At 38.4% G+C, this 26,984-nt stretch overlaps 2 protein-coding genes across 3 annotated transcripts; one reads left to right on the plus strand and one right to left on the minus strand.

Annotated features, from left to right (window-relative positions):
* Window positions 1-639: 639 nt before the first annotated feature.
* On the minus strand, window positions 640-4,051 carry LOC146521584 (uncharacterized). The gene is made up of 4 exons (XM_085155222.1): window positions 3,694-4,051; window positions 3,361-3,453; window positions 2,020-2,382; window positions 640-1,781 (listed from the first exon to the last, which is right to left on the minus strand). Exons 1-4 carry the CDS (start codon window positions 3,707-3,709, stop codon window positions 1,549-1,551), a joined length of 705 nt encoding a protein of 234 aa, XP_085011348.1. The 5' UTR covers window positions 3,710-4,051; the 3' UTR covers window positions 640-1,548.
* Window positions 4,052-8,365: 4,314 nt separating this feature from the next.
* LOC146521585 (lachesin-like) lies at window positions 8,366-26,501 on the plus strand. Of its 2 annotated transcripts, none has more exons than XM_085154999.1 (10): window positions 8,366-8,768; window positions 15,258-15,317; window positions 16,720-16,798; window positions 16,986-17,018; window positions 18,739-19,020; window positions 20,283-20,549; window positions 21,335-21,640; window positions 21,916-22,182; window positions 23,386-23,634; window positions 23,864-25,214. In XM_085154999.1, the coding sequence occupies exons 3-10, from the start codon at window positions 16,759-16,761 to the stop codon at window positions 23,983-23,985; spliced, it is 1,566 nt and encodes a 521-aa protein (XP_085011125.1). In that variant the 5' UTR covers window positions 8,366-8,768; window positions 15,258-15,317; window positions 16,720-16,758; the 3' UTR covers window positions 23,986-25,214. The 2 variants fall into 2 exon arrangements, with proteins under 2 accessions (XP_085011125.1, XP_085011126.1); XM_085155000.1 differs by adding exons at window positions 25,221-25,271; window positions 25,399-26,501 and having other exon boundaries at window positions 8,367-16,798; window positions 23,864-23,940.
* Window positions 26,502-26,984: the final 483 nt, after the last annotated feature.

Here is a 26,984-nt window from a genome sequence, read left to right on the forward strand (position 1 = left end):
AAAATAAATACATATATATATATATATATATACATATATACATATATATATATATACATATATGCATATATATATATATATACATATATATATATATATATATATATATATATATACATACATGTATGTATGTATAATTAGACTTTATGTATATAATGTAAGGTGTGGATATATTATATATAAATATATGTACAACTCTGTGTATATATGTTTATGGACAGGCATGCTAGAACTAATATTGCATAATACTGCACATAAAAACTACTACTAACATGGTGTATTGTAGGCTGCAGGTACATTGTTGTTGAGTCTGACAACGATTGGAAGGAAAGACCTTCTCCTGGTTCTCTCCTGGTTGGGGGTTGGGGGAGGGTATGTTTGCACAACAAAAGCAGGAGAACAATGGAGCTGAAGGCCTCTCTGCGGGGTGCTAGGAGGTGTTAGGTTCAGGGAATTTGCACAAATTTGCGTAGGGTCAGTAAATCTAGTAGTAGGGACTTGCACCAGGAAAAAAAAGGGTCAGTAATTCTAGTGTTAAAACAGCAACCTACAGGTATGTTAGCGCACTCATCACCGACTGGCCGAGGGAGGGGCGGGGTCACACATTGAAACAGACGCAAGGCAGCCCAGGTGGGGAAATTTTGCTTTTACATTTTGCGACTCGTTTTATTTCTCTATCTGATAAGAAAACTATTCAATCAGATAGTTATTTGTGGTGAATGAAATACATTTACACTTTTAAGCACTTTTAAGTACCACATCTGAAATTCAAGCACTATTCAAATCTTGAAAAGACAATATCAAAATTCAAGCATTTTCAAGGATTTCAAGCACCCGTACAAACCCTGCATTCAGAGCCCTGAAAACACAGCAGGAAGTAAAACCACAGAGAAAGAAGAGATCTGATCAGAAGACATGACTAACATCTCTGTGGACCAAACTGTGTGTGGAAAGATTGAATATATGTCTGGTTATCTCAGCGTAATTCCGAGAATGAAGCTGGAGCAAGTTCACATTTAAAACATGTAACACATTTCAGTATTCCTCTGTGTTTCTTTAGAAACTTGTCCTGGTTACAATGCCACTTTGTAATGGAGCCGTAACTCAGACATAATTCAATCAAATCAAAGATAACAGACTGAGAGAAATGGGTGTATTTTAACCTGTCTATAGAACCAAAATGTACACAAACAACATTAAAGAAAGCCTCATTTAATGTTAAATGTTACTGAATTGCTCTTAGTCTGGCTCATCACCTGGGACCTGTTTGTCATGGGAGACCCTACCAAGAGCTGAACACTCCAGACAACTCAGCTCCCAGGATCGTCTGAGCTCACAAACCCCTTCACCACGATAAGGTGGCAATTCAAAGAGGGGGGTCACATGCCTTGAACCCAACATGCCAAACACAACTCAGCTAAACACAATGGCTAGCTTAATGAGTGTGGCATGTGTCAGAAAAAGACATGTAAAATAAAATTCCCAGCTTGGGAAAAAATTACTGATAACAAAAAAAAGTTAGTTCAGAACGACAACAGCAGTTTCTTTTCATGTTTGGGAACCATTGTCAAGTGAGTCAAGCGACGAACTTGATGAGGAGTCCAATTTCTCAAGTTCGTTTGTATCCTGATGTTTTTGTTTTCTGTATTTTGTGTAGATTAATAGACCGCCAACGATGGCAACAGCAAGCAGCACGGCAGTAACTGACAGTACAGTCACTAGTCCATCCTCCTTCCCTCTGTCTTCCTTTCCTCCATCCTCTGTGGTTCCTCCTGGCTGACCTGCAGGTGAGAAACAGGTGTGAGGTGTCAGCTGTCAGGTAGGTGATGAGTGAAGAACAGAACAGAATCCATTTCCTCTTCAAACTGCTGTCAGACATTATCTACTGCACTCTGATCACATCACTCAGACCAGCTGCTTTCTACAAAGTCTCATCAACAACATCTTTAGAAACAAACATCAACAACCAGGAAGCAGCTTCACCTCTGGTCACACACACACTCAACTCTACTCACTCACCTGGAGGATCAACAACACTCAGGTTGATGATGCAGATGGGATCACCGCCCAGATTAGCTCTCTTCCTGCGCTTTGTTTCTGGAATCTTACGGACCTCGTATATTCCAGCATCAGCAGTCGTCACATTCTTCAGAATCAGAGACACGTCTCCATCCTTCATCTGTCTGTCCTTCAGATCCACCCGGTCCTTAAAAGATGGATGCTGTTTGAATAAGTCCAAGTGTCCATCCCGGTACAACAGGACATATTCTGTCTCCAGCTCAGGTTTGCTCCACTCTAGGCCATTGATGGTTTTGTTACCATCCAAAACTCGACATGGCAAAGTGACACTTTCACCAAACGCAGCAGAAATATTTATCTGTTCTGAAAGGGAGACAAAAAAGGAGCAAAGGAAATGTTTATTTTTACCGCAGCTAAACAGTGTAAAGATCAACAGTCAGAGCTCAGCTGAACGGGACCAGAGTGTCCATTTGACACACTCATAATCACCCCAGTTTATGTTAAACCAAATAATAATAATAATAATAAAATATATAATACAAGTACATTTCAGGTGTAATTGAGGTATATAACAAATTTTCACTACAAACGTCAGTGTTTCAGGTGATGTACATTAAGCCCAGCATCCTGCAGGCCCCCAAAACCTCCTGTAATTAGTGTCTATTGGTGCCATTTTTAAAAACAAAAACTATGAAAACCTTTTAGGAATGGAAATAAAGACCCAAGCAAATGTCACTTAATAAATTTCAACATGTTGAGCTGATATCCATCCAAAAAATAATATTTATATGCAGTAAACCACCGATTGTTGCCTGGTTTGAGCTTTCTTTCTTTTTTTTAAACATGTTTTTGTCAGTGAGATTTAACTTGCTGAAGTCTAAACATGCTTTACTTATATAAGACGAACAGACAGCACTAAGTCACTGTCTTTACTTTAGCTATGTATTCACACCATAATGGCTTATTTTGAGTAGGAAAAACCCTCCGTCCTACAGATAATAAGTTATTTCATCATTAGAGTCAAACATAGGCTTAGTGCTTGGTGACAGTTCCGGTGTTAAATTAAAGTAAAACTGGCTCATAAATATTAAATATTAAAAATTAAATATTTCAAACTCTCACTTCAAACTGAAACGCTCACTAATGCCGAGGCATTACAGGCATTACATAACAGTGAGGTGACGTCGACGCAATAGGGAATAAGGAAGTGGTTCTCAACTGTGCTTATTAAATAAGAACTACTTTAATGCACGTACACTGACATTTACCGAACTAACCTAAAAATATTTCACTCAAGTGGGCCCACAGTCATTTCATATATCAGGAAACAGCTGAACTCACCAGCCGAGGAAGACTTGATGAAGATGGCGAACACCAAAATCAACCAGAGCCAAACGGAAGACGTCGCACCAGACATCTCAGCTGTTCTAAAAACTGAACAGAAAAAAGATTAATTAAATCCACCGAGTCCAGGTAGTTCAAACCTAAAACATAAAATGATCTTTTCTTCGTTCATTTCCAGTCACTTTACTGTCTTTTTAAAAGAATCATCTAGAAAAACGTCACACAACAGGTGTCACGTTGACATAAGGTGTAAAAAACGCCACAAGTGACACAGAAGTTTTCACCATGCGTTAAAGTCAAATTAAAACTATCAGTAAACCAAGAACAAACCTTTCATCCAATCCATAAATGCCACAATGACTGAACGAAGTGTTCCTTAGTTTCTATTCGCTCACACTTGGGCGTGCTCGTAGGATTTTCTTGTGGGCAGGACCTACCGCTGTCCTCAGGTAGCGATCCCGTAGTCTCCGGAATGTTCTGGAATCTTCCAGGTGAACGGTGAACCAGCAGCCGCAACTAGGCAGACAAAGTGACTTTTATCTTTTGTTTAATAATTGTACTATAAACTAAACATGTTTCCACTTGTTAGCAGCCTATAATCAATTACTACTTAAAAATGTATAAATAAAAACTGTAAAACAAACAGAAAGTAAACAAAGCTCAATAAATGACTACAAAAGTAAAACAGGAAATCACAGCTGAAGAAACAAATAATCAGAATATTTTATTGATCCCCAGGGGAAATGATGTAAACAGCTATATCCAGAAAATGAAAGGAAGAGTAATTATGCAAAAGCATGAACTTTTGCATAAGTATTTCCTAGTTTGGTCAATCATTGAAACTTTAGGTAAATACTAAATACTAAATACTAAATACTGGGAACCATGTGCTTTCAACAAGTTCTGTGTTTTTATAAGATAAGATAAGACTTTATTGACAGGAAAATTTGTGCATTACCTCAGCTCAGGTATCAGAAGAAAATAGAAATAAAATACAAACAAATACAAAATAATAAGATAATACAGTATATACAACGATAGCATAAATAGTATGAGATTATGGACAGAAGTTTGTGGAAATGCAAGAAATAAATTTAACCTTTCTTCTTCAACTACTATTATTATGTAAGTAATAGATATCTATAAGTATCTATAAGTATATACATGTACATGCACACATGTACACACTAATATACATATGTATACATATACATATACGTATACATATACCTGCCCAGGCAACACGTCCATACATATAATAGGTGCATTATGCATGGAGAGGTGACCGTGGATGTCCACAAAGTCCAGTGACTCATAACATCGTGATTGAGGAGTTAAAGAGTCTAACTGCTGTCGAGATGAATGATTTGTGAAAGTTCTCCGTCCTGCAGCGTGGGTGTTTCAGTCTCTGACTAAAGGAGCTGCTCAGCACACTCACACTCACAGAGGGTGATGTGGGTTATTCATGATGGATGTCAGCTTTACTAACTTCCTCCTCTCACCAACAGCCTCCACAGACAGAGGACATCTTAGCATGGAGTGCACCTCTGCACCAGTTTATCAGTTTCGCTCCTGTCCCTGTCCACGCATCCACTCCCACAGCAGGCCACTGGATAGAAAAAGGCAGATGCCACCACAGTGTCATAGAATGTCCTTAACAGAGTCCTGCAGACTCCAAAGGACCTCAGTCTCCTCAGTGGGTAGTGTCAACTCTGCCCCTTCTTATACAGGACGTCTGTATAAGAACTCTTGAGCCACGATGCCCCGACAAGTTTCAAGAGGAGTTTCTTTTGGTATCTTGGGGAAAGCCCCTTTGGATTTCTCTTTGACCCACTGTCTTATTTGTAGAAATTTGAAGAAACTTTGTCCTGGAAGTTTGATTTTTTCCTTTAGTTGTTGAAAGTCAATAAATGTGTCATTATTGTATTAATCAGCAGCAGTTCGAATATTTTTGTCCTTCCATCCCCCCAATATTGGGTGATGAGAGAGATCAGGGTTTCCCCATACACTGTAAAAAAGAAAAAGTTGAGAAAACTTAAAATTTCAAGGCAACATGATGCAAGAGATTTTTGAGTTTTCTCAACTTTTGCAACTGTTGTTGACTTAACTAAGATTTACTAGTTCTGCCAACTTGGTTCTTCTTGTTCACCTAATTAGGATAATCCTGGAAGTCTAACGAAGAAATTCTGGTTTCAATGCCATGTTTTTCTGCCTTCACCAAACAAGGATATTCTTGTTGAGTAATCATACAATTCTTACTTCAGTGAGTTGAAAATGTACTTATATAAACAAAGGAAAATGTATGCTGTGATTTTTTCCAGTGTTTTACTCATTCCACCCTCCTGGGTCCTGAGGAGGATGCAGCCTAGGCGCTTGTAGAAAATCCTAATAATAGATCTCGTTAGCTTACCTGCTAGGGCAAATGGTCGGCAGCTCCCGCACCTGTCCAAAAAATGGTCAAAAAATACAGTCCAACTTCAGACCAGGTAAAATCCGTAATGGTCGAAAAATTTTAATTTTCATCCAACTTTGGCCACGTTTGCTCAAATTTTCTTGGCAGGTTTTCAGTCCACAACACATCGACAAACCACAATCACACTGCTCAGGTCTGCTCAGGCTCGTTTGGTCCAGTTCAAACTTGTTCAGCCCACGTGTGCCAGTCATCTACGGGGTTTCCCACTGGTTCCCAACTTGACTCAAAAAATCTACTCAAAAATTGATAATCTTTGTTATGCTCTCTAGAAAATCTTAGTTAGGACAACAATAGAAGAAATTTGTTGGGCAGACAAGCTTTTTTAGGTTGTAAATAGAAAGTTTTATTTCTAAGTCAGTTTAATTTGAAAACTTTAATCAAATCAACAATTACTAGTTATCGTTTTTACAGTGTGGGCCTGAACCCCCTCAGTGAGATCATTAACAAGACTGGTTACGGGTACCGACTACGGAACGGAGCAGTTATCAGCCACCTCCTGTACATGGATGACATCAAGCTGTATGCCAAGAGTGAACGAGACATCGATTCACTGATCCACACTACCGGGCTATACAGGAATGACATTGGAATGTCGTTCGGGCTGGAGAAGTGTAGTCGGATGGTAACAAAGAGAGGGAAGGTAGTCAGAACTGAGGGGATTGAACTACCAGAAGGCAACATTGCAGACATAGAGGACAGTTACAAGTACCTGGGGATCCCACAGGCGAATGGGAACCATGAAGAGGCCGCTAGGAAAGCTGCAACCACCAAGTACCTGCAGAGGGTCAGGCAAGTCCTGGCGAGAGGATGTGGAGGGTGAAGGTAATGGTGGTCCCTGTGGTAATCGGAGCACTAGGTGCGGTGACTCCCAAGCTAGGCGAGTGGCTCCAGCAGATCCCAGGAACAACATCGGAGATCTCTGTCCAGAAGAGCGCAGTCCTGGGAACAGCTAAGATACTGCACAGGACCCTCAAGCTCCCAGGCCTCTGGTAGAGGACCCGAGCTTGAAGGATAAACCGCCCGCAGGGGCGTGCTGGGAGTTTAGTTTATATATATATATATATATATATATATATATATATATATATATATATATATATATATATATACATATATATATATATATACATATAGTGTTGCCATCTACCAGGCTGATGAAGATGAAATTAGGCCCAACATTTAAACAATGATCCCAAACACACAACCAAGAGAAGTGTCAACTGGGACGTGTTCAGCTGGATTTCAGTGAGATTACAGCTGTAACAACATGTATAGTAAACATTTAAAGGGTTCACAGAAAGTCTGTTAGCTAACAAAAGTGATCAAACTGCAGCTCACCTCTGCCAAATACAGTGGCTTGCAAAAGCCACAAACACCCCACTTTTCAGTTATTTATTTGTAAAAAAATGTTTGGAATCATGTATGATTTTCGTTCCACTTCTCACGTGTACACCACTTTGTTTTGGTCTTTCACGCGGAATTCCAATAAAATTGATTAATATTTGTGGCTGTAATGTGACAAGACATGGAAAAGTTCAAGGGGGCGAATACTTTTGCAAGCCACTGTACAAACTGTTTGGAGTTCTGAGCAGGAACATGCAGTATAGTCATAGAAGTTATATTCATGTTATGTTAGAGTTATGTTCATGTAAACCAGTGTTTCCCAACCTGTTGGAGCCACAGCACATAAGTCACAAAAAACTGCGTGATGCAGTTCGATGTTGTGCATCCACACAGTTTCTGACCACATGTTAGTGGTTGAAACAGAGAGAAGTCAACAGTAACAAAACCACCTCCAGCTCACTTCCTGCTGTCAGCTACAGGAAGACAAAACTTGTTTCTTTCAATCTGTAACACAATTGATAAACTCAATCCTTTTAATAACATAGTCATTTATTTTACTCTAAGTGTCAAAAAGAGCAAGAACACATGCCTGTGGTTTGGACTGGCATTGAAGTCATTACACAGGTGCTGATGTTTGCTTTTGTGCATTTCTGGAGAAAACCACAACACCGACAGCCAGTCTACAAGAATGTGAAAAAGGACGGTTTTGCTTGATGTGACTGAACTGATGTCAGTGTTGGTCTAATATCATTGAGCAGCAGGATGGAGGAAACGTCTCTGCTGTGTCTGCTCTGTAAGTTCACTCTGTGTTTTTCATGCCTCTGCTGTCTTGTTGAATGTGAAACTCAGAACTAACCTGAGTTTAATTTCTCTTTATGAATGGAAAACATGTCTCGGTAGCAGCACTCCACTTACTCTTATTTGGAACAAAAATCATTCATGATTTTTCACTTCACTGTTGGTGGGCTGGTTCAGGTCTGTGAACCTCATATTTGACACCACTGGTTTACACTGTAATTGCAGATGTTGTTTGGGTTTTCAGCCACACATTTCTTCACAGACATGTTCATTTTCTCAGGATAGAGCCAATCAAATGTGGGCCACTGTCAGTATGATGGAGGGTTTCTCCTACATCAAGGTCATAGTCAGAGGAGAGCCACCTAAATCTGAGCTTGACTCCTGTTTATTCTATTAAACAGCTTCTATGGTGGTCTTAATGTGACTGATGGTAGATTAATAATCAGTTTTGTTGTTGATCAACTCTGAATCCAAACCTTTAATTCACTGAAATGAGCCCCTTTGTGTTTATGACGTGTTATGTCCCCACCCTCAATCTGTTTTTCTTCCTCAAAAGACAAGCAGCCTGTCACTGAACACAAACGCATCTGTTTTCGAACTAAATAACGTTCAGCTTTAATGAAAAACTCCTCTTTAAACTCGCCGTCAGGATTAAATTTGGATGTTCTGTTCTCGAGAAATCTCAGTATCCTCTGGATATATAGCAAACTTTGAAGAGTCGGATCATCAGGCGGAAATAGCTGCTGGAGCGTCTCAGCGTCTCAGCTGGACTCACCGTCTGTGTCTGCAGGTGAGTTTGAACTAACATAAGAGGTTTGTTCGTATTTGTTAGATTTGTAAACTTGCGTGTAAGTAAACCACGTGACCTGTCCGCGCTCTTTGTAGATTAACAGTTTAGGAAACCATCATTTCTGCTCAGATTCTGGAGCGCGTTAAAAAAAAACATTTTATTTTTATTTGCTGGCTCCAGAAATCAAAACGTTCAGTCAGAGACTGAGGTGTGAGGAGCGGAGGTTAAAAACCTTCCGCGCAGACTTTGTGGTTCTCTCTGTGCGCGCTCACGTAAAAGCAGGCGTTTTGTTTTTGTGTTGTGCGCGTGAACGACCGTTTGACCGCCGCACACGTCACTGAGAGACAGGATCAGAGAATAGCTCACAGAGAGCTACAAAGTAAAGCCTTTAAATATACGAGGAAACTGTTGCACTGGTGGTGCAAATAAGATGTGTGAGCAGTGCTGGGCATTAACGAGCAGCCTAACAAGGCTATTTATTCTAACTGCGCACACACTGGAAGCGAGAAAGCGATGTCCATCACTTTGAACTGTAGCGTGTGAGTAAGACACGGCGCAGCAGGCTTTAAGCTGCAGAGCGATATATGACGGATTGCACTCATCGAACAGATGGAAGATCAAAAGGGCACTTATGTTCAGCCGCTGAGATGAATAAAAGTCAAGCTTTCTCAAGCTGTCAACAAGCTCCAGACTGCGCACCCGGAAGGATTCATTATTGTGGCCGGCGACTTCAACCAAGCAATTCTCACGACAGTCACTCCAAATTCCAAATCCGCCTGAATTAAGTTTACAGCATCTGTACGCCTGCTATTCGGCTCATCTGATCACGCCACTGTGATGCTGCTGCCCGCGAATACATAACTGCTGAAACGCACAAGGTCTGCCAAAAAACTATCAGAGTCTGCCCGAGTGGGACTGTCTCGGCGCTTGGACAATTTTTACCTTCAAGAAATCTCATACTTACAAGCTGCTAGACTGGTCAATTTAAACCACTCTAAACTGTAAATTGTAGTTTCTCTCATTTAGACTTATTTTCTTACTCCTCTTATATATATTTATTTGGTTTTCTTGCACTGATGTAACCAGAGCCTTGTCGTCTTGTCTCTCTGCTGCACTGGATATAGCAGAGATGACAATAAAGTTTATTTGACTTTGACTATAAAGTTCTATGAGTCGCCACTTCTGTGGCTTTTCTTCGCTTTCTTGATTAAATGGAGACCTAATCGAAAGAGATTGTAAGGCTTCACAATCACACCTGTGGTCATTTCTTTGAAACAAATAACTGAAACCTCTCTCCTTTCCCATTTCACCGTTGCCCCATTGTCTCTATTCAGCTGTCATTGATGATTTCTTTAGTCATCTTCTGGTGTTTCTCTGTAATTGCTTCATCTACAGACTAGTGAAGCTGAACCTATTATATTTTAATTCCTCTAAAAATTAAAAACTAAAGTGAAATCGTGTTTAAAATTATAACATGTTCTTTCAACATATATATCCAACGTAAAGCGCTGCCTTGCAGTTTTTAAGAAATAGAGTCTCTTCTTCTACATTTTTTGTGTATAAACTTCCTAAGTAATTCTATGAGCCAACCAACATCCATTTACCTGTTTGATCTCAGATCTTATATTTACATTTTCATTTCTATAGATGTTCTGTTATTTATACTGTGTCTTTGAATAGGGACACCCTTCAGATCAGACAGGATTACTGCCTCCTCAAGGACAACAAACAAATCAATGATATCTTCTTCTTTTACCATCACAGTGCCAACTTTCATCCCCTTGATCAATGTGTCTTCATGGGTTATAGATGAGTTCAAAAATAAAATGCATTTATCATCATTTAAGGTGTAAACTTTCAACAAAAAGATTTTAATTCATATTCCTAGTTGTGATTTTTAAAAATGGTCTCCTGCTTTTAGTTTTAGGTTTTTACCCTCATCTAAAAAGGCTGATTGGGTATTTTTTCCACACTGTCAGGCAGATGGGGGGAGAGTAGGGCTGGGTATTGTCACTGATTTCTATAATCAATTCACAGGATCCTGATTTAATTCAATCCATGATTCAATTCGATTCAATTTGAATCAAAAATATTATAATTATGATCACTTATCAGTACATATCCATATTTATATATCCATAAAAAGAAACCTGACACTTGTGAGACTTTATCAAAGCTGTAAATATCACATCAGATGCCTTTGTGTCAAATTAGCTGAGAATAAAATACAGAAAAATATGAAGGAGATTTTTCTGGCCTGGCTTATAGCAGATAGCCTTAAAAATATTCTGCAATAGAACAAAAATGGAAGAAAACAATGAATCAACATATGAGCATTACCTGATGCTGCTGAAGTAAAAAAGAGTAATGTTACAGAGGTTTAATTAGAGACACAGCTAAGTGTTTTGTAATTCACAAAACATAATTTAAAAAGTTTACATTTCTTCAGTATTGAACAGCAGATGTGAGAGTTTCTTTTCAGAAGCCATTTGAATAAAAATTTTTTTAAAAAAAACAGTGTCCGACAGCGCTGAACACAAAGGCAGACTGGTAAACAGCGGTTAAAATATCAACACTACAGTCTAAATATCAGGAGAGAAAATCAATAAGCGTTCAGATGTGTGGCTATATGTTGGTGGCAAACAGAGATTTGAGATGGGAAACTGTTCGTGAAGTACATACACACAGAGAGAGAGAGAGATGTGCATGAAGTGTAATTTTATTTTATCGTGGTGATATCAGTGATGAGGCCAACTATTGCAGAGTCTTCAGAGAACTTGTGCAAAAATATTGTAAGCTATAAAAACTCAGTGTCTGTCTGATTTTCTTGCTGCTGTATTATGAACTGCTGATCTTTGAAGACAGCAGTTCATAACAGACAGCAGTCACTTTTCTCTTCATTTATTCTTAAAACAGAACACGATGAGGTTGAAAGCACCTAAATGCAGCTTGCAGTTTATCTCAGTTATGTGTCGCTTTGATCAAGCAGCATGTGCTAAATCTATCAGCTGACCTATTTTCATGCAAGCTCTTGCTTAGATAAGATGCGTTGTTACCGCATCTGACACGACTGGTACTCGTTTAGTGCTATTTTTCACCATGTACGACACTCTAACAGAGATCAATAGCAGCCCGTCAGTGTCTGAAATCAACACCAGAGATACAGACTAAATGTTGCTCGTGGTAACCCAGGAGATGTCAGAAAAGATTCTACCAAATATGAGGAGTTTGCCTTTTAAAGTGTGTTTAACATGGTAAAACATGTAAAACACACTTAAAATACACAGGTAAACTGTGTATTTTAACCATAACTGTGATTTTTCAGCTGGACAAGCTAAACAGGCCTGATAAGATGGGGAGATTTTTAGGGTTTCTGAGGAAATATCATCTGTCCTATCACTGTAATATCCACTGGTATTGATAGATAGGGGATTTTACTATGCAACGATGAGTTGATGTGAGGGTGATTCATGATAATATGTGGGATTTTCACAGTTATGGTGATCAAAATAATTAAAAACCTTACTCTAAGATGAGAAAACATGTTTTTTCTTAAATTATCATATTAACATTATTAGTTGTGTTCATGTCTAAAATGTGATCCCTCTGTCTAAACGTGTTAAGAGACTACCTGGAAATGAAAAATATCTCACAGAAGAATAAAAAGCATTTCCTCAAAGGTTTAAACGGTAAATGCTGCTTTCAGTTCAGCTCAGGATATCACTGACTGTGTGTGAAATGAAAATCATTGACATCAGTCTGACATCAGTCACTGTCTTTTGTGCAACTGTCTTTTGAACTCAGTGATCAGCTGATAAGATGCTTGAACACAGACAAAAGCTGAGGTTAAGCCTGGCAGGCAGCTAGCAGGCCCAGGATTTTCAAACTGATAGCATAGGTGCATCACCTGAAAGTCTCTTAAAAATGTCAGATAAGGTTGAATGACAGTAAGCTTGAGGTCAGAGGTCATGTTTCACGTCACATTTGCGACACTGTGGAATTGTCTATAACTATTCATCTCTTTGTCGTTTGGTTATCCTTATTTGCTGTTTAAGGAGCTTGGAAAGAAAAGCGTCTGGACTTCTTTAAGTTGCTTGAAGACGTTTCACCTCTCATCCAAGAAGCTTCTTCAGTTCTTAGGGTCAAATGGTGGAGTCCCAGATATAAACCCAGTGGGAGTTTCCCCCCAAAGAGGGACAAAAGGACCCCCTGATGATCCTCTACTTAATCACATGAGCCAAGGTGTGAAACTGGGTGTGGGTCCCAATCAGCCAGAGTTTCGGGTGATTTCATTGTGAAACCTGGCCCCACCTTATCATGCGATTTCCTGAGGTCAGATGGCCCAGGATGTGAGTGGGCGTTAAGGCGTCTGGGAAGGATCTCAAAACTGGATTATAGATGGCAGACAGTTGGTGTCGTAAACCACCACCTCTGTTCAAAGATGGTCGCTCACAGTGGACATAGATGGCTTCTTTCACTCCTCTTTCAAACCATCTGTCCTCTCTGTCCAAAATGTGAACATTGGCATCCTCGAAAGAGTGTCCTTTATCCTTAAGATGCAGATGGACCGCTGAGTCTTGTCCTGTGGAGGTGGCTCTTCTGTGTTGTGCCATGCGCTTGTGAAGTGGCTGTTTGGTCTCTCCAATGTAGAGGTCTGGGCATTCCTCGCTGCACTGTACGGCATACACCACATTGTTAAGTCTGTGTTTTGGAGTTTTGTCTTTCGGGTGAACCAGTTTTTGTCTGAGCGTGTTGCTGGGTCTGAAGTACACCGGGATGTCATGCTTGGAGAAAACTCTCCTGAGTTTTTCTGATACACCGGCTACATAGGGGATGACAATGTTGTTGCGTCTGTCCTTCTTATCCTCCCTCGCTGGTGTCTGATCTTCTTTTCTGTGCCTCTTTGCTGACTTTATGAATGCCCAATTAGGATAACTTATTTGCTGTTGTCTGTCTGTCCACCTACAGGTACAAAGAAAACATATTCACTCTTCATAGGCTATTTATGCATTTAATCATTCATTCATTACCATCTTTACTTGTATGAGATAAGTGGAGTGCGACAAGATGAAAATATAAAACAAATATTTTGTGTCTCTATCTTAGGAAGCAGCCTTACTATGACACATGTGGATAGCTAACAAATAGAAAGCATCTAGTTCTGCCTTTGGGCCTCATGGAAACAACATAATTGTTACTTATATAAAAATATGTGTTCAGATTACCCAGTGCAATAGTCCTGTTGTTCTAAGACTGTTCTAATTAAAATATGAGCCCGAATTTGTTGAAGGCGATCCAGCTGAAAAACTTTTCCTGTAAACATTTAAAAGCAGGAATACAGTGGCAAGATGTATTTAAAATCTAATGAAATACAGGATTCAGTTGTTGAACACAAGATTTGAGTAACTAATCTCATATATTTAATTGAAAAAAAAGAGACTAGTTATTGTTTTTGACTATGAAGAATTAGATGCTTTTTTAAAATTTGCAAACTCTATTAAGAGCAGACTTGCAAACTTGCACAACACCACAGCTGTTTTACTTTGAAAGGGAAACAACACAAACAACTGTGTTGAAACGTGAAGAATATTAGTCTATAAAATTGGTTTTTAGTAAATTGTGTCATTCAAGGTCCCAGTTGGTTATTTATTTGTAATGTTTGTCAAGAAAGTCTATAAAAACTGTATTTGTTTTGAATAAAATTCATTATTAAAAAGTTGGTTTCAGGAGAAGCAACAGATATAAAGCGCATACATAACACTTTGTCAAAGGGCTGTAAATTAGATTTTGGTCTAAAATTGTCTTAAAATGATGCCAAGGATAATTCAATAATCTTAATTCAGCTCAGCACTGAAAGATGAATGGAATGATGATGGAAACTGTTTCAGACGTGTTATCAATAACAACCTGAGTTTCTCAGACAGCTACAACAAAAAGAAAATATGAAACCCGCATGGACTGTTCTTGTTCTTTGGCATGTAAGAGCAAGACTATGGTTTGATAAAGAACTTGAAAAGAAGCCATATGAATACTGTAATCAAGAGAGATTTGTTTAGCTTCAGTAGGTTCCAGCATATTTGGTATTAACTCCTCCAGATATTGAATCTAGGAGGTGGCAGCAAGTTTATAACTAGCTGCCTGAATACAACAAGTGCACTGTAATTACAAGTATACCAAAATAAATACTGACGACTGCCAGTAACTTCCAGTTTTGAGTAGGCGGGGTTAACAGGGAAATTCTAGTATGGCATCAATCAACAGGAAACTGAAAAATCAAAAAGTTTCTAAAAAAAAAAGGGAAAAGAGAACTATAATGTGAATGTGTGTGACTTGAACACAACAGTTTTATAAATACAAAGAGATAATTATAAAGAACAAGTAGCACTGTTGGCAGGTAGCTCACCTGTGTGTTAACGTCTGGGCGGTGCTTCTTCTGCTATATAATCAGGTGGTTTTCTCTTTCTTTTTCATTCTCTCCTTTGTCTGAAGCAACAAACTTTCAGAGCATTTTAAGCTGGTTTTCAATCGAGATTTCAAAGAAACTAAAAGGTAAGCTGCTTGTCTTGTTCTCCTCACATTCTGCTCATACACAGTGATGACTTTATTACATTTGTTGGTACTTTTGTGTGCAGTTTGATTGGCTGTTTTCAGCTCATATCAGACAGCACATGTGCCCTGCTTCAAGCTGCAGTTGTGATAAAGCATCTCTGACTGTGCTTCACTGAGTTTGTCATATTTGGTAAAAACAAAATTCCAGGTTTGTACCTGCCTCGGATTTTTGTGCTGCATCCATTCAAGCAGGGGCACGTCTAAAGTGTGGGCTGAGAAACTTGTATTTCCGTAAAGTGAATTTAAAAACTGAAAATAAAAGACAAAACCTGAAATTCATAGGAAGAAACACTTTTACAGTCACAGTTTTAAACTGTGATGATTTGACCCATTGATTTCTAAAGCTAAGTCTGCAACATCTCACTTTATGACACTTATTGTCTGTAGTGTGTATGTGTTTCTATGTGTCGCTATTCACTACTCTAACAATTTTCACAAGATCCTCAATGCTACTAGCTGACATGTGATCCAAGAGTATGACAGGGTTATTCCTATTATTCATTTCTCTCATTTCAACATAGAAATGTTAAGTTTTCTACAATTTTTTTTATTTCACATTAAAGTATTAGGAACAATATATTGGTCCAGCTCAGGATATTATGCTATAGCAACTTGTCCAAGTCTCCATTTCTTCAATTTTAATTTTGAAAACATAAATCAATACAAACAACAGCGTGGACAGGATGTAACAGGGGTGACATCACAACAGTGAAAGTTTGCTCCTTCAACCACACATTCATGTCCCAATTGCTAGTAACATACTAACAAACTTTAGACAGACCTGTAATAAAATGACACATTATGAAAATAAAGAAAATCATGAGCAGGAATACTTCCAGATAAATATAACCTGGGCAATTGTGGCTCAAGAGTTGAGTACCACCAACACAGTTCATTGCAACTTACCTGCAGTTGTCTCGACAGTTAACAGACAGCAACAGATTCAAAGTTTAATTTCAGGTTTTAATTTCAAAAATTACCATTGCATGCGCTATTATTATTATTCACTCCTATGTAAATAGCTTACCTTCACTTCTGTGGTTCGATTGGGTTCGATGGAAGCTGGAGAAAGGACCCAGAATTTGCTTGCTTTCCCACCCGGTCAAAAAGCACGGTCTGGGGAATGCAAAATTTAAGACACAAGACTCGGTTTGGGGTATTTTTTGATGTAATGTTGTTACTCTTAACAGGGTATAATTAACCCATTACTTTATAATTCTTTGGCTGAGTGCATTAATAGAGTTAATTCTGTATGATTTGCATAGATTATATATACCTTTATCCAAAATAGCTTTTATCAGTGTATAACTTCTCTTTCTTCTGCATTATTTATGCAAAGTAGAAAACCTCGAGATACGCTTTGTATCAGAGAGCAGCAGGGATGGACATGAGAATGAGACACACTTTGCTGGGATTATACTGTAAGTATTTTCTGCAAATGGCAATAATTAAAAGAAAAGTTTTTCTACTGTGAGAGATGAAGTGCAGAAGCGCTGTTTAAGTGCTGTGTGTGTGTGTGTGTGTGTGTGTGAGAGAGAGAGAGAGAGAGAGAGAGAGAGAGAGAGCTGATTTTGATTTTATTTTGTCTCAATTTAATCTTTGCTCTAGTGCTTGCATCACTCTTCTCTGGCAATGCTCAAGGTAAGAAACTGCTTTCTTTTATTTCAGTCTGAGTAACACCCAAATTAACATTTTCTTTGTATTTATATTTTACACATAAAACTATTAGTTCTATGTATCTGCACTATATTTTAAGTTCACATGTTGTTGGTCACATGAGAAAATATTGCACTCAGCCATGAGGCTAGTTTTGGTGCAGAGGTTTTAGGTTATCCAGCAGAAACCACTGGTGGAAAAACAAGTGCAACCACAGACACATAATATATTCCTAATTGTAGTGATTATCTCACAAATTTAGATTACTGGTATTTCTACAGGGTACATTTTTGAATAAGAAATACTTCTAACACTGGCTAAAGTGTGCTAGTATGACAATAAGACCATACAGTAAGCCTCATGAAAGATTTCTTCCTGACAGATAAAGGCTAATGGGCAAAGTAAATATGACATGAAATAAAAAGAAAATAAGAACTATCACAAAATAAAGACTATAAATTTAAGTTGCTTTAATAATAGTTTGTGAATGTCTTGTTGTGTTACAGTTTGTCTATGACCCAACTAGCCTTCTTACATTTACTTTATTCATAAGTTATAAAGATCAGATTTTTTTTATCTCCTAAATCAGCGGTCCCCAACCCCCGGGCCTCGGACCGGTACCGGTCCGTGAGTCGTTTGGTACCGGGCCGCGAGAGTTGAGGCTCAGGTGTGAAATGTATAGTTTTCAGGGTTTTTATCGGTTTTCAGCGTTATTTTGTTATTGTTTTTATCGTTTACTCGGTTTTCCTGGGTCTTTTCACGTGTGTTATGAATAAATCTTCTTTTTTTCGGTACAGGTACTAGTTTTATTTTGTTGTATTTATACGCGACACCTTAAATATATTTTCAGACAATTATTTATTTGCCAGACAATATTTTCACACCGTGAAAATATTGTCTGGCATAAACCGGTCCGTGGCACAAAAAAGGTTGGAGACCGCTGTCCTAAATGGATGTTTTAATGTGAACAGTTCATATTGAGTTTATTGTTGTCTTTGAGCCTGGCTAGACTCAGAAACGATGAGGTGAAACGTCCAATGAACACAGGATATTCAATGTTCATCTGATGTTGCATTGGTTGGATTGCATAATTTTTAAAATGTTTATTCAAGTTATTAGTTTCAGCTCAATGAGTTGAACATTGTGTTTTGTGCTGCTCAGTGTTACTAGCTATTTTTGTTCAAAGACAAAATATCTTAAACAACAGCTTTTAAAATACAATAACACATCCCAAACATATCAGATTAACTTCCTGTTAGTATTAAACTCAAAATGCGGCATGCTGTACATGTGTAGAATTATTGTAAGAAACATTACATTTTGATCAATTGTTTTGTCATGTGTTTTTTTCTCCTAATCTATGAGCACATATGCATGGTTAATTAGTGTGACAATGCATTTTCTGTAGTTTAATTGTCTTTGTATTTATATTATATTTTATATATTATTTATATTGTATTATATTTTTTATAGAGTGTTTAAAAAGAGGTTTCAGATTTGTGAAATTGTTTTCATCACAAAATAAAACTCACTCAGAAACAAAAAATACCTTTTAGAGGACTGTAACAACTAAAACATTCACTAACATGACAGCATTATTAGTGACATTTATTGTATATTTTCTATTTTCTCTCTCTCTCTCTCTCTCTCTCTCTCTCTCTCTCTCTCTCTCTTTTGCCCTTTTCTCTAAATGCTACTGGAAAAGTGAAGTACCTTTTTGAATCACCCACTGCCATACTGAGACCAACAAGGTATCAGTTACCAATAGGGGGCAGCGTGACACTGAGCTGCTCTGTGGAGGGCTCTGGCAACTGGACGATTTTGTGGTACAGAGCTGCTTCATTTGGTTCTAAAGAAGAGCCTATGACAGAATATGAAGGGAAGAAAGCTATTATTGTATCACAACGAGGTCTCTACTCCTGCAGAGGAAGAAGTGATTCAGGTCGCCACACATACAACAGTGATAAGGCCATCATTAAAGACACTCGTGAGTTTAGCTATTTATATCTTTGTTATGAAAGTTAAGTTTATGTGATCTGTCCTTCTTTTTGTCTTTCTATCAGTAATATTACCTTAGTGAAGTATGACATGGAAATAACAAGGATGACTTGTGCTTGACTTTGCTATTTAAATCTTTCACTTGTTTCACAGAGTTCTTTTGTAAATTGACAGATATAAATTTAAGTAGTTTAAATGACCTTTTTAAACTTTGTGTGTGGATATACTGTATGTTCTGTATGTATGTATGTTCCTGATACCTCGGGCTTTCAAGCAGAAGAAATTAAACCACAATTAACAGATCATCTGCAGAGGAATGGCTTATTTGAAGAGTTTCAGTCAGGTTTCAGAGCTCATCACAGCACAGAAACAGCTTTAGTGAAGGTTACAAATGATCTTCTTATGGCCTCTGACAGTGGACTCATCTCTGCGCTTGTCCTGCTAGACCTTAGTGCAGCGTTTGATACTGTTGACTATAATATCCTATTAGAGCGATTAGAACATGCTGTAGGTATTACAGGTACTGCACTGAAGTGGTTTGTATCATATCTATCTAATAGACTCCAATTCCCATGATGCATTGAGTTTTTCCTTTTTAGTCCCTTTTCTCACTCACTATGTATTAACAGACCTCTCTGCATTGAATCCTATCTGCTATTGATCTCTGTCTCTCTTCCACAGCATGTCTTTATCCTGTTTTCCTTCTTTCACCCCAACTGGTCGCAGCAGATGGCCCCGCCCCTCCCTGAGCCTGGTTCTGCCGGAGGTTTCTTCCTGTTAAAAGGGAGTTTTTCCTTCCCACTGTCGCCAAAGTGCTTGCTCATAGGGGGTCATATGATTGTTGGGTTTTTCTCTGTATCTATTATTGTTGGTCTACCTTATAATATAAAGCGCCTTGAGGCAACTTTTGTTGTGATTTGGCACTTTGGCGATTCTTTAGTGCCTCCTTTATTGCCTCCTTCAGTGGAGTTAAGATGCTGACACGCATTTAGACTAGCATGACACTTCACCTGAAACTCAAAGATCAGGCTGATTATTTATCCCCACAGGAGAGGATGTTCACTTTTGGATGTATTAGTGAGTCTAGAAGGACTTTGTTTGAAGTGAAGAGATTTGGGTTTCATATATCACCTCATAATATAAAGCGCGTTGAGGAAATTGCTGTCATGATTTGGCATCAAGTAAATTAAATTTAATAGAACTGAATTGGATGATGCCTCTGTCTCTTAATTTAATATTTTCTGTGAACAGTTCCTATTACGGCCATTTTGACTATACAGCCCAACTGGACCAGGATATACATGAGTGAAGCATTCACTGTCAGATGTGAGATCCCAGGAGGAGAAGGGACTTACTGGAGCTATGACTGGAGACCAGAAAGGTTCACCACATATTACACAACCAATGAAAGAACATTCTACAATGTTGGTTGGGAAGACAAAGGAAATTATCAATGCAGGGGCAACATGGGACTTTCCTTGACAGAATGGAGTAATATCATTCCAGTCACTATATCATGTAAGTTGGACAGACATGTCTTACCCATATAAACTGTTTCATCCAAATGATCCTGTCCTATTTTTACAGTCTCTTGTCCTGTGAGCATGTTGAGTTCTTCTTCACTCATCTCATTAGTCTGATCTTGTTCACTTGTGTTCCCCAGTGTGTTCATTTTCCCTGCTTAGCTCATGTGTGCCACACACAGCGTACTGTGACATGCTGTGGTTCAAATAACATCAATAAAATTAGTCTTATGTATAACAATGGTACAGTTTCTAATTTTGTAGCAATTTACTTATTTACTTAATTTACTTATGAGGGCGATCGTGGCTCAAGAGTTGGGAGTTCACCTTGTAATCGGAAGGTTGCCAGTTTGAGCCCCGGCTTGGACAGTCTCGGTCGTTGTGTCCTTGGGCAAGACACTTCACCTGTTGCCTACTGGTGGTGGTCAGAGGGCCCGGTGGCGCCAGTGTCCGGCAGCCTCGCCTCTGTCAGTGCGCCCCAGGGTGGCTGTGGCTACAATGTAGCTGCCATCACCAGTGTGTGAATGTGTGGATGCCTGGATGTGTAAAGCACTTTGGGGTCCTTAGGGACTAGTAAAAGTGCTATACAAATACAGGCCATTTACCATTTATGTTCTTGTTCAAAAGTGAACACAGGCCAAACCAGAGTGATGATAAACTGGCTGTTCAAGAGGGCAGAGTGACCCTGACCTGATTTGTGAACCCATCACTTAGCAATGTTATTATAAAAAATAAAACAAATTTTAAAAACCTGATTTAAAAAAAAACCTCTTTCAACAGTTAAACTGCAACCTGTCCTCACCGTGTCCCCTTCATGGCTGAGTCCCGGAGCCTCAGTAACTCTGAGCTGTGAGATTGAATATCCTTCGGATGGATGGAGCTTTTACTGGTATAAAGCTATTCCTTATTTGGACATAAAAGAAGAAGCCTACAAGTACGAGCTGCTACCAGATGGCAGCGAGACTGCTCAGACTTTGTACGTCATTACCGGACAAACACACACAGCAGCATATGTGTGCAGAGCGCAAAGAGGAAGCAACTACTACTACACCTATTACAGTAAACCAAAGTTTGTCTGGTCTGCAGGTCAGTTTGTTTCTGTCTCTTTTTGATAAGCTGTATTTAATGTCATTAATTATTTATATAACCGTAAGATCAATGTGCATTTGCGCTCCCTGCAAACAAGGACTAAATTTAATATTTTCCCTTCTCTCTATGATCAAGCAAGAGTGAATTCCCTTCTTTGGTTCTTTTAACAGATCCATGTGCTTTTACTTGCATTTAAGCTCATGTCAATGCTTGATACTTAGTTTTTATGTGTTGTGCTTTCACTTATCCGTGTTTTTTTTTTTTTTTTCCAGATCTTTATTCAGCAGCATCTCTCACAGTCGGCCCTGTAGGGCAAACATTAAGCTTTGACTTTGTCAGACTGACCTGTAAGGGAAACTCTACTTGGTGGAGAGTGAGGAAGTTCCCTGAGAATAGCGTGCCGTATTGCAGTAACGTTTGGAATCTAGGAGAATCCGTATGCACACTCTACACAAAAGCTTCATATTCAGATGATGGAGTGTACTGGTGTGAGTCTATGTCAAAACAGTTCAGCAATGCAGTCAACATCACTTTACAGGGTATGTAGAATATTTTTTGTATCTTATAATGTTTCATAAATACTTCTCTCAGTACTCTGTATGTTAAACATTTTTTTGTGAAAAAACGGGCAAAAATGTAAATGTTATGTTATCTGTGACATAAGTAATATTCCTGAAGATTATCATATAAAAGCTGCAAAAAGGACCGTTCTACATTGCATCTGCAGTAAAAGTATTCACAGCACTTGCTCCACATTTCGTTATGTTACTCTTATAAACTTTCCAAAAGAACAACCAAGCAAAAATGTCGGGCCCGATGTCGAGCATTGTGTCTGGAAGAAACCAGGCACCACTCATCACCTGACTATTACCATCCTTACAGTGAAGCATGGTGGTGGCAGCATCTGCGGTGAGGATGTTGTCACCACCAAAAACTGAGAGACTAGTCAGTGTTGAGGGAAAAATGAATGCAGCCACGTACAGAGACACCCTTGATTATAATCTCCTCCACAGTGCCACATCTTCCAACAGGCCGACGATCCTAAGCACACAGAGTTGGATTCAGGACAACTCCGTGGATGTCCTTGAACTCGATTAATGATCTTTGGAGAGAGTTGAAAATGGCTGCGCACCAACACTCCCCATCCAAGCTAATGGAGTTTAAGAGATCTCACAGCGGGCAGAGTAACCTTGACAGTTCAAAGGGCTCTGTGAGCTAAAAGAAAGGATGATTAGTTATGCCTCACTTACTGTTTTGTCCAATTTAGAGCAATGCTGGTGTTATTTTATTAGACATATTCAATAACATCTGTATCATTATTTTCTCTTGACGTTTTAGTACTGAGCAAAGCTACTAATATATTTTATTTTATTTTTTTCATATTTTACTCTGGGCTTGTAATTAGGATACGAATGTTCTGGAATTTAAAACAGTGTTGTTTCCAAAAAGGCAGCTGGTTACAGGCTGAATCAGGCGAAATGTAAAAAACAATACCCTGGAGCTTAGAGGTTAGGTTTTTATGTCATTAGACACAATTTAAAAGCTCTATGTAGTTCATAAACCTGCTGTTTATTTGGAAATTGTTATTTTTATAGAATAGTTATTAAATAAGCCAGGTCACATGTCACATGCTCATGCTACAAGACATTTATGAAATCCATTATTATTGCACATAATATTTTGGGGGTTTTATTAAGCTTCCCTGATCCAATTGAAAAAAATATCATCTGACTGTTTTTCAGATTTTTATTCTGGTCCTCTCATGGAGATCCCTGATGATCCTGTGAAAAAGGGAACTTTCGTTCGTCTTCGCTGCAACTTGAGAAGAAAAAAAATCTTTCCCAGTGTGGCTTTTTACCACCATAACAAACTTATCCAAAATGATTCCCGAGAGGAGCTGAACTTCTTGGCAGTGTCAAAGTCTGATGAAGGTTCCTACAAGTGTCAGTACTCAGGAAAAGAGTCACCATCGCGTTGGATGTCAGTTAAGTGTGAGTAGCATTGCAACGTTATTTAAACATGACTTTTAAAAAAAAAACATCTTAATATTTGAGAAGGAACTCAGTCCTCATGTATTGTGTTAGCAAATACGTATAGCAGATAGAAATGTGTGCCTGTTTTAAGCACTGAAGTAATCTTACTGTATTTTATGGTTTAATAAACTATATTTTTTAAGAATGTCTCATATAAAATCTGTTGATTGTGTTGTTATCCCACTAGCTGCTGTCGGACCTGAAAGCTCTTCATTTCCTGTCACAGCCAGAATGAAAGTCATGAATGCAGTCGCCTTCATCCTGGTCAGTACTGAAACCAGTTGTTATTACCATTTTTATCTGAACTGAGGCTGAGTTAGAAGTCAAAATTAAAAGTACAGAGAATGCCAGGAGCCCTTGTGGATCTAATTAAAGCATATGATAGGGTGCCAAGAGAGTAATTGCGGGACTGCATTTTTTGGCATGAGGATAAGCACTTGTTCCACATTTCTTTATGTTATTCTTATGAACTTTCCAAAAGGACAACCAAGCAAAAATCTCCAAGAGTGCCAAGCAAGTAACAACGTTACTACATTTTTTTGCATGAGGAGGTCAAGACTGATAGAAAAGTATTTGAGAGTGGTGGAGGACATATATGAAGACAATGAGCAAGGTCTCTGGGCCCCTTGTTGTTTGCAGTGGTGTTGGACAGGCTGCCTGATGAGGTCAGGCTGGACTGTCTGTAGACTATGATGTTTGCAGATGACACTGTGATCTGCAGTGAGAGTTGGGAGCAGGTGGAATAGAGGATGGAGAGATGGAGGAATGGTTTGGAAAGAAAAGAAGTGAATGTCACTAGAAGCAAGACATAGTAAATGTGTGCGGTAAGATAAACATGCAAGGAATAGAGGCTGTGAAGGCAGATGGGTTTTAATCCCGATTAAAGACAAACTTGGAGAGGCATGGCGGAGATGGTTTGGACATCTGCAGAGGAGGGATAGTGGGCATAAGCTGCCAGAGAGGAGAAAAAGAGGAAGACCACAGAGAAAATTAATGTGTGCCTATATCACTTTAAGAAAAATCAGCACTGTCTTTGGTGTTGGCTTTGGTGGATCCCAGTGGCCTAAAAGGACTTTTTGTTTTTCTTAGAGGGTTGGTGTCACTGTGGAGTATAATAGAGACAGGCTGAGATGGAGGTAGATGATCTGCTGTGGTGATTCCTAAAGGGAGCAGCAGGAAGAAGAAGATTTTAAGTCTTTATCTGCTTTACATGCAGCTCATGGCTGTCAGTATTGAAGTCCACGGGACCTTGTTCTGGGCAAACAGTAAAACAGCCTATTGACAAACAGATTAAAGTCAAATAACATTTTAAATACTTAAGTGATTCTTAACTATTTGAAGGAAATAATCCACAAATGTTAGTGTTTCACATCATAATAACAGCATTACAGACTCACAGTATGAAAATATTGCATAATTGTGGTTTTAGTTGTACAATATTTTCCAAAATACTTATACTCTTTGCAGTGTAGTTGAAAATGTGATACTTATTGAGTCTAATAACATTAAATTAATTGTTGCTGGATTTATTTTTTTTAATGTAGGTAATGCTTGTGTCTATGAATCAGTAACACAAATGGAAGAAACTGGAGAAGGTACTGTATATCTTCTGAATATCAAAGAGCAATTTGAGCTGTGAAGGCTTTTTGACTGAAGAATTTAAGTTTTTGTGTCTTCATGACATCCTTAAACTTTTTATGTCTTTATGTGGATGTTTTACAGGTCAGTGAGGAGAGCTGTGGCAGCAAAAGAAAAGAAGCATTTTGTGAACCCACTGTTGCTCCTCTGCTACACAAATATCAGACATGCTTCATATTTTCTACAATTAGTTTGTTTGAAGATAATAAAAACAAAATTTGACTTTCAGCACAAATAAAACAAGAAATAAATTATTCAAGGTGCTATAATCACTTGTTTTTTTACATTTAAAAAAAATAAAAATAATAATTTGTAGTAAGTAAAACTGAAATATGTGATCATGAGTGACTATTAATGCAACTTTATATAATTTAGCTCTGAATACTCTGTATAGATTATATTATAGAGGGCAGTAACATGCAAAATGAAAAATCTCCTGTTTCTGTCTTTGTGACATCTGCAAAATCCAGTAAAGATTTCACAGCACACAAAAAGTCAGCCGTGTTCTTCATTTCTATATCATTGCCGCTCTACCCTTGACACTCTTTTAGTAAACCTAATCTGTGCAGTAAAATCTTTGGCTTAATATTTCTTAAAAATCGTATACATCACAAAACTAAAAATAAAATGTATATATACATGATCTGAAATATGTCATTTTATATTTTCTTCATTACATAGACTCTCCAATGACAAATAACCCTAACCCTTCCTATCAGATGACTGTGGACCAGACTCAACTTATGTAACAGCTTAGGTTTTTTTTCTTCTGTTTTTATTTTATTTTTACAGCTACCAGCTGGTGTGAATATAAGTGAAAATTCTGAGATAAATAATCCTGTTAGGTAGTACATGCAGGACCCAGAGTGCCACCATGAACCTTTCTTTTGTTTCTTTTCTTCTTTTTTTAAATTGATGGGGCCATCTTACTTTGAACTCTTTGTGAAAGACTCACTGCTATACAGACTAATTTACAAACTTTATTTAGCTAAACGTTCAAAGGTACTTCAGGTGCCATAGTTGGTTGCCTGAAACCATTCCAGTTTTCTCTAGCACCTGCTTGAAAAAGAGTGTCCTACAGAGGAACGGAAAATTTAGGATGTTTTCTTTTCTTTTCTGCTGCTCACTAGATGTTCACCAGCTGAAGTTTTTATTAAACAAAATAAAACAAAAACTTTTGTTTTTCAGATTATGGCCTGTAAATGGTAAATGGCCTGTATTTGTATAGCGCTTTACTAGTCCCTAAGGACCCCAAAGCGCTTTACATATCCAGTCATCCACACATTCACACACTGGTGATGGCAGCTACATTGTAGCCACAGCCACCCTGGGGCGCACTGACAGAGGCGAGGCTGCCAGACACTGGCGCCACCGGCCCTCTGACCACCACCAGCAGGCAACGGGTGAAGTGTCTTGCCCAAGGACACAACGACCGAGACTGTCCAAGCCGGGGCTCAAACCGGCAACCTTCCGACTACAAGGCAAACTCCCAACTGTAAAACATGATTGTTGGGCTTCATTTCTGTACTGAACAGTCATTTAAGATTAGCTAGTAAATAACAATTAGCTAATGTTGTTCATGAGACTGAAGTCATCTCACTTTGGTAATGTAAATATAATATGGACAATATTAAAGTTATTATATTAATCATTATTAGTTATTACAGCAG

This window comes from Neolamprologus multifasciatus, chromosome 3 (assembly GCF_963576455.1).
Source record: "Neolamprologus multifasciatus chromosome 3, fNeoMul1.2, whole genome shotgun sequence".
In the NCBI taxonomy this organism is placed as follows: Eukaryota; Metazoa; Chordata; class Actinopteri; order Cichliformes; family Cichlidae; genus Neolamprologus; species Neolamprologus multifasciatus.

Coding starts and splice junctions, on each gene's coding strand:
- LOC146521584 (XM_085155222.1), bottom strand. Junction 2,383..3,360: donor CATCAAGTCTTCCTCGGCTG/GTGAGTTCAGCT, acceptor TCTCCCTTTCAG/AACAGATAAATATTTCTGCT. Junction 1,782..2,019: donor GAGTGTTGTTGATCCTCCAG/GTGAGTGAGTAG, acceptor TCTCACCTGCAG/GTCAGCCAGGAGGAACCACA.
- LOC146521585 (XM_085154999.1), top strand. CDS start 16,759: ATGGACATGAGAATGAGACACACTTTGCTGGGATTATACT. Junction 17,019..18,738: donor CTTCTCTGGCAATGCTCAAG/GTAAGAAACTGC, acceptor CTACTGGAAAAG/TGAAGTACCTTTTTGAATCA. Junction 23,635..23,863: donor GCGTTGGATGTCAGTTAAGT/GTGAGTAGCATT, acceptor TTATCCCACTAG/CTGCTGTCGGACCTGAAAGC.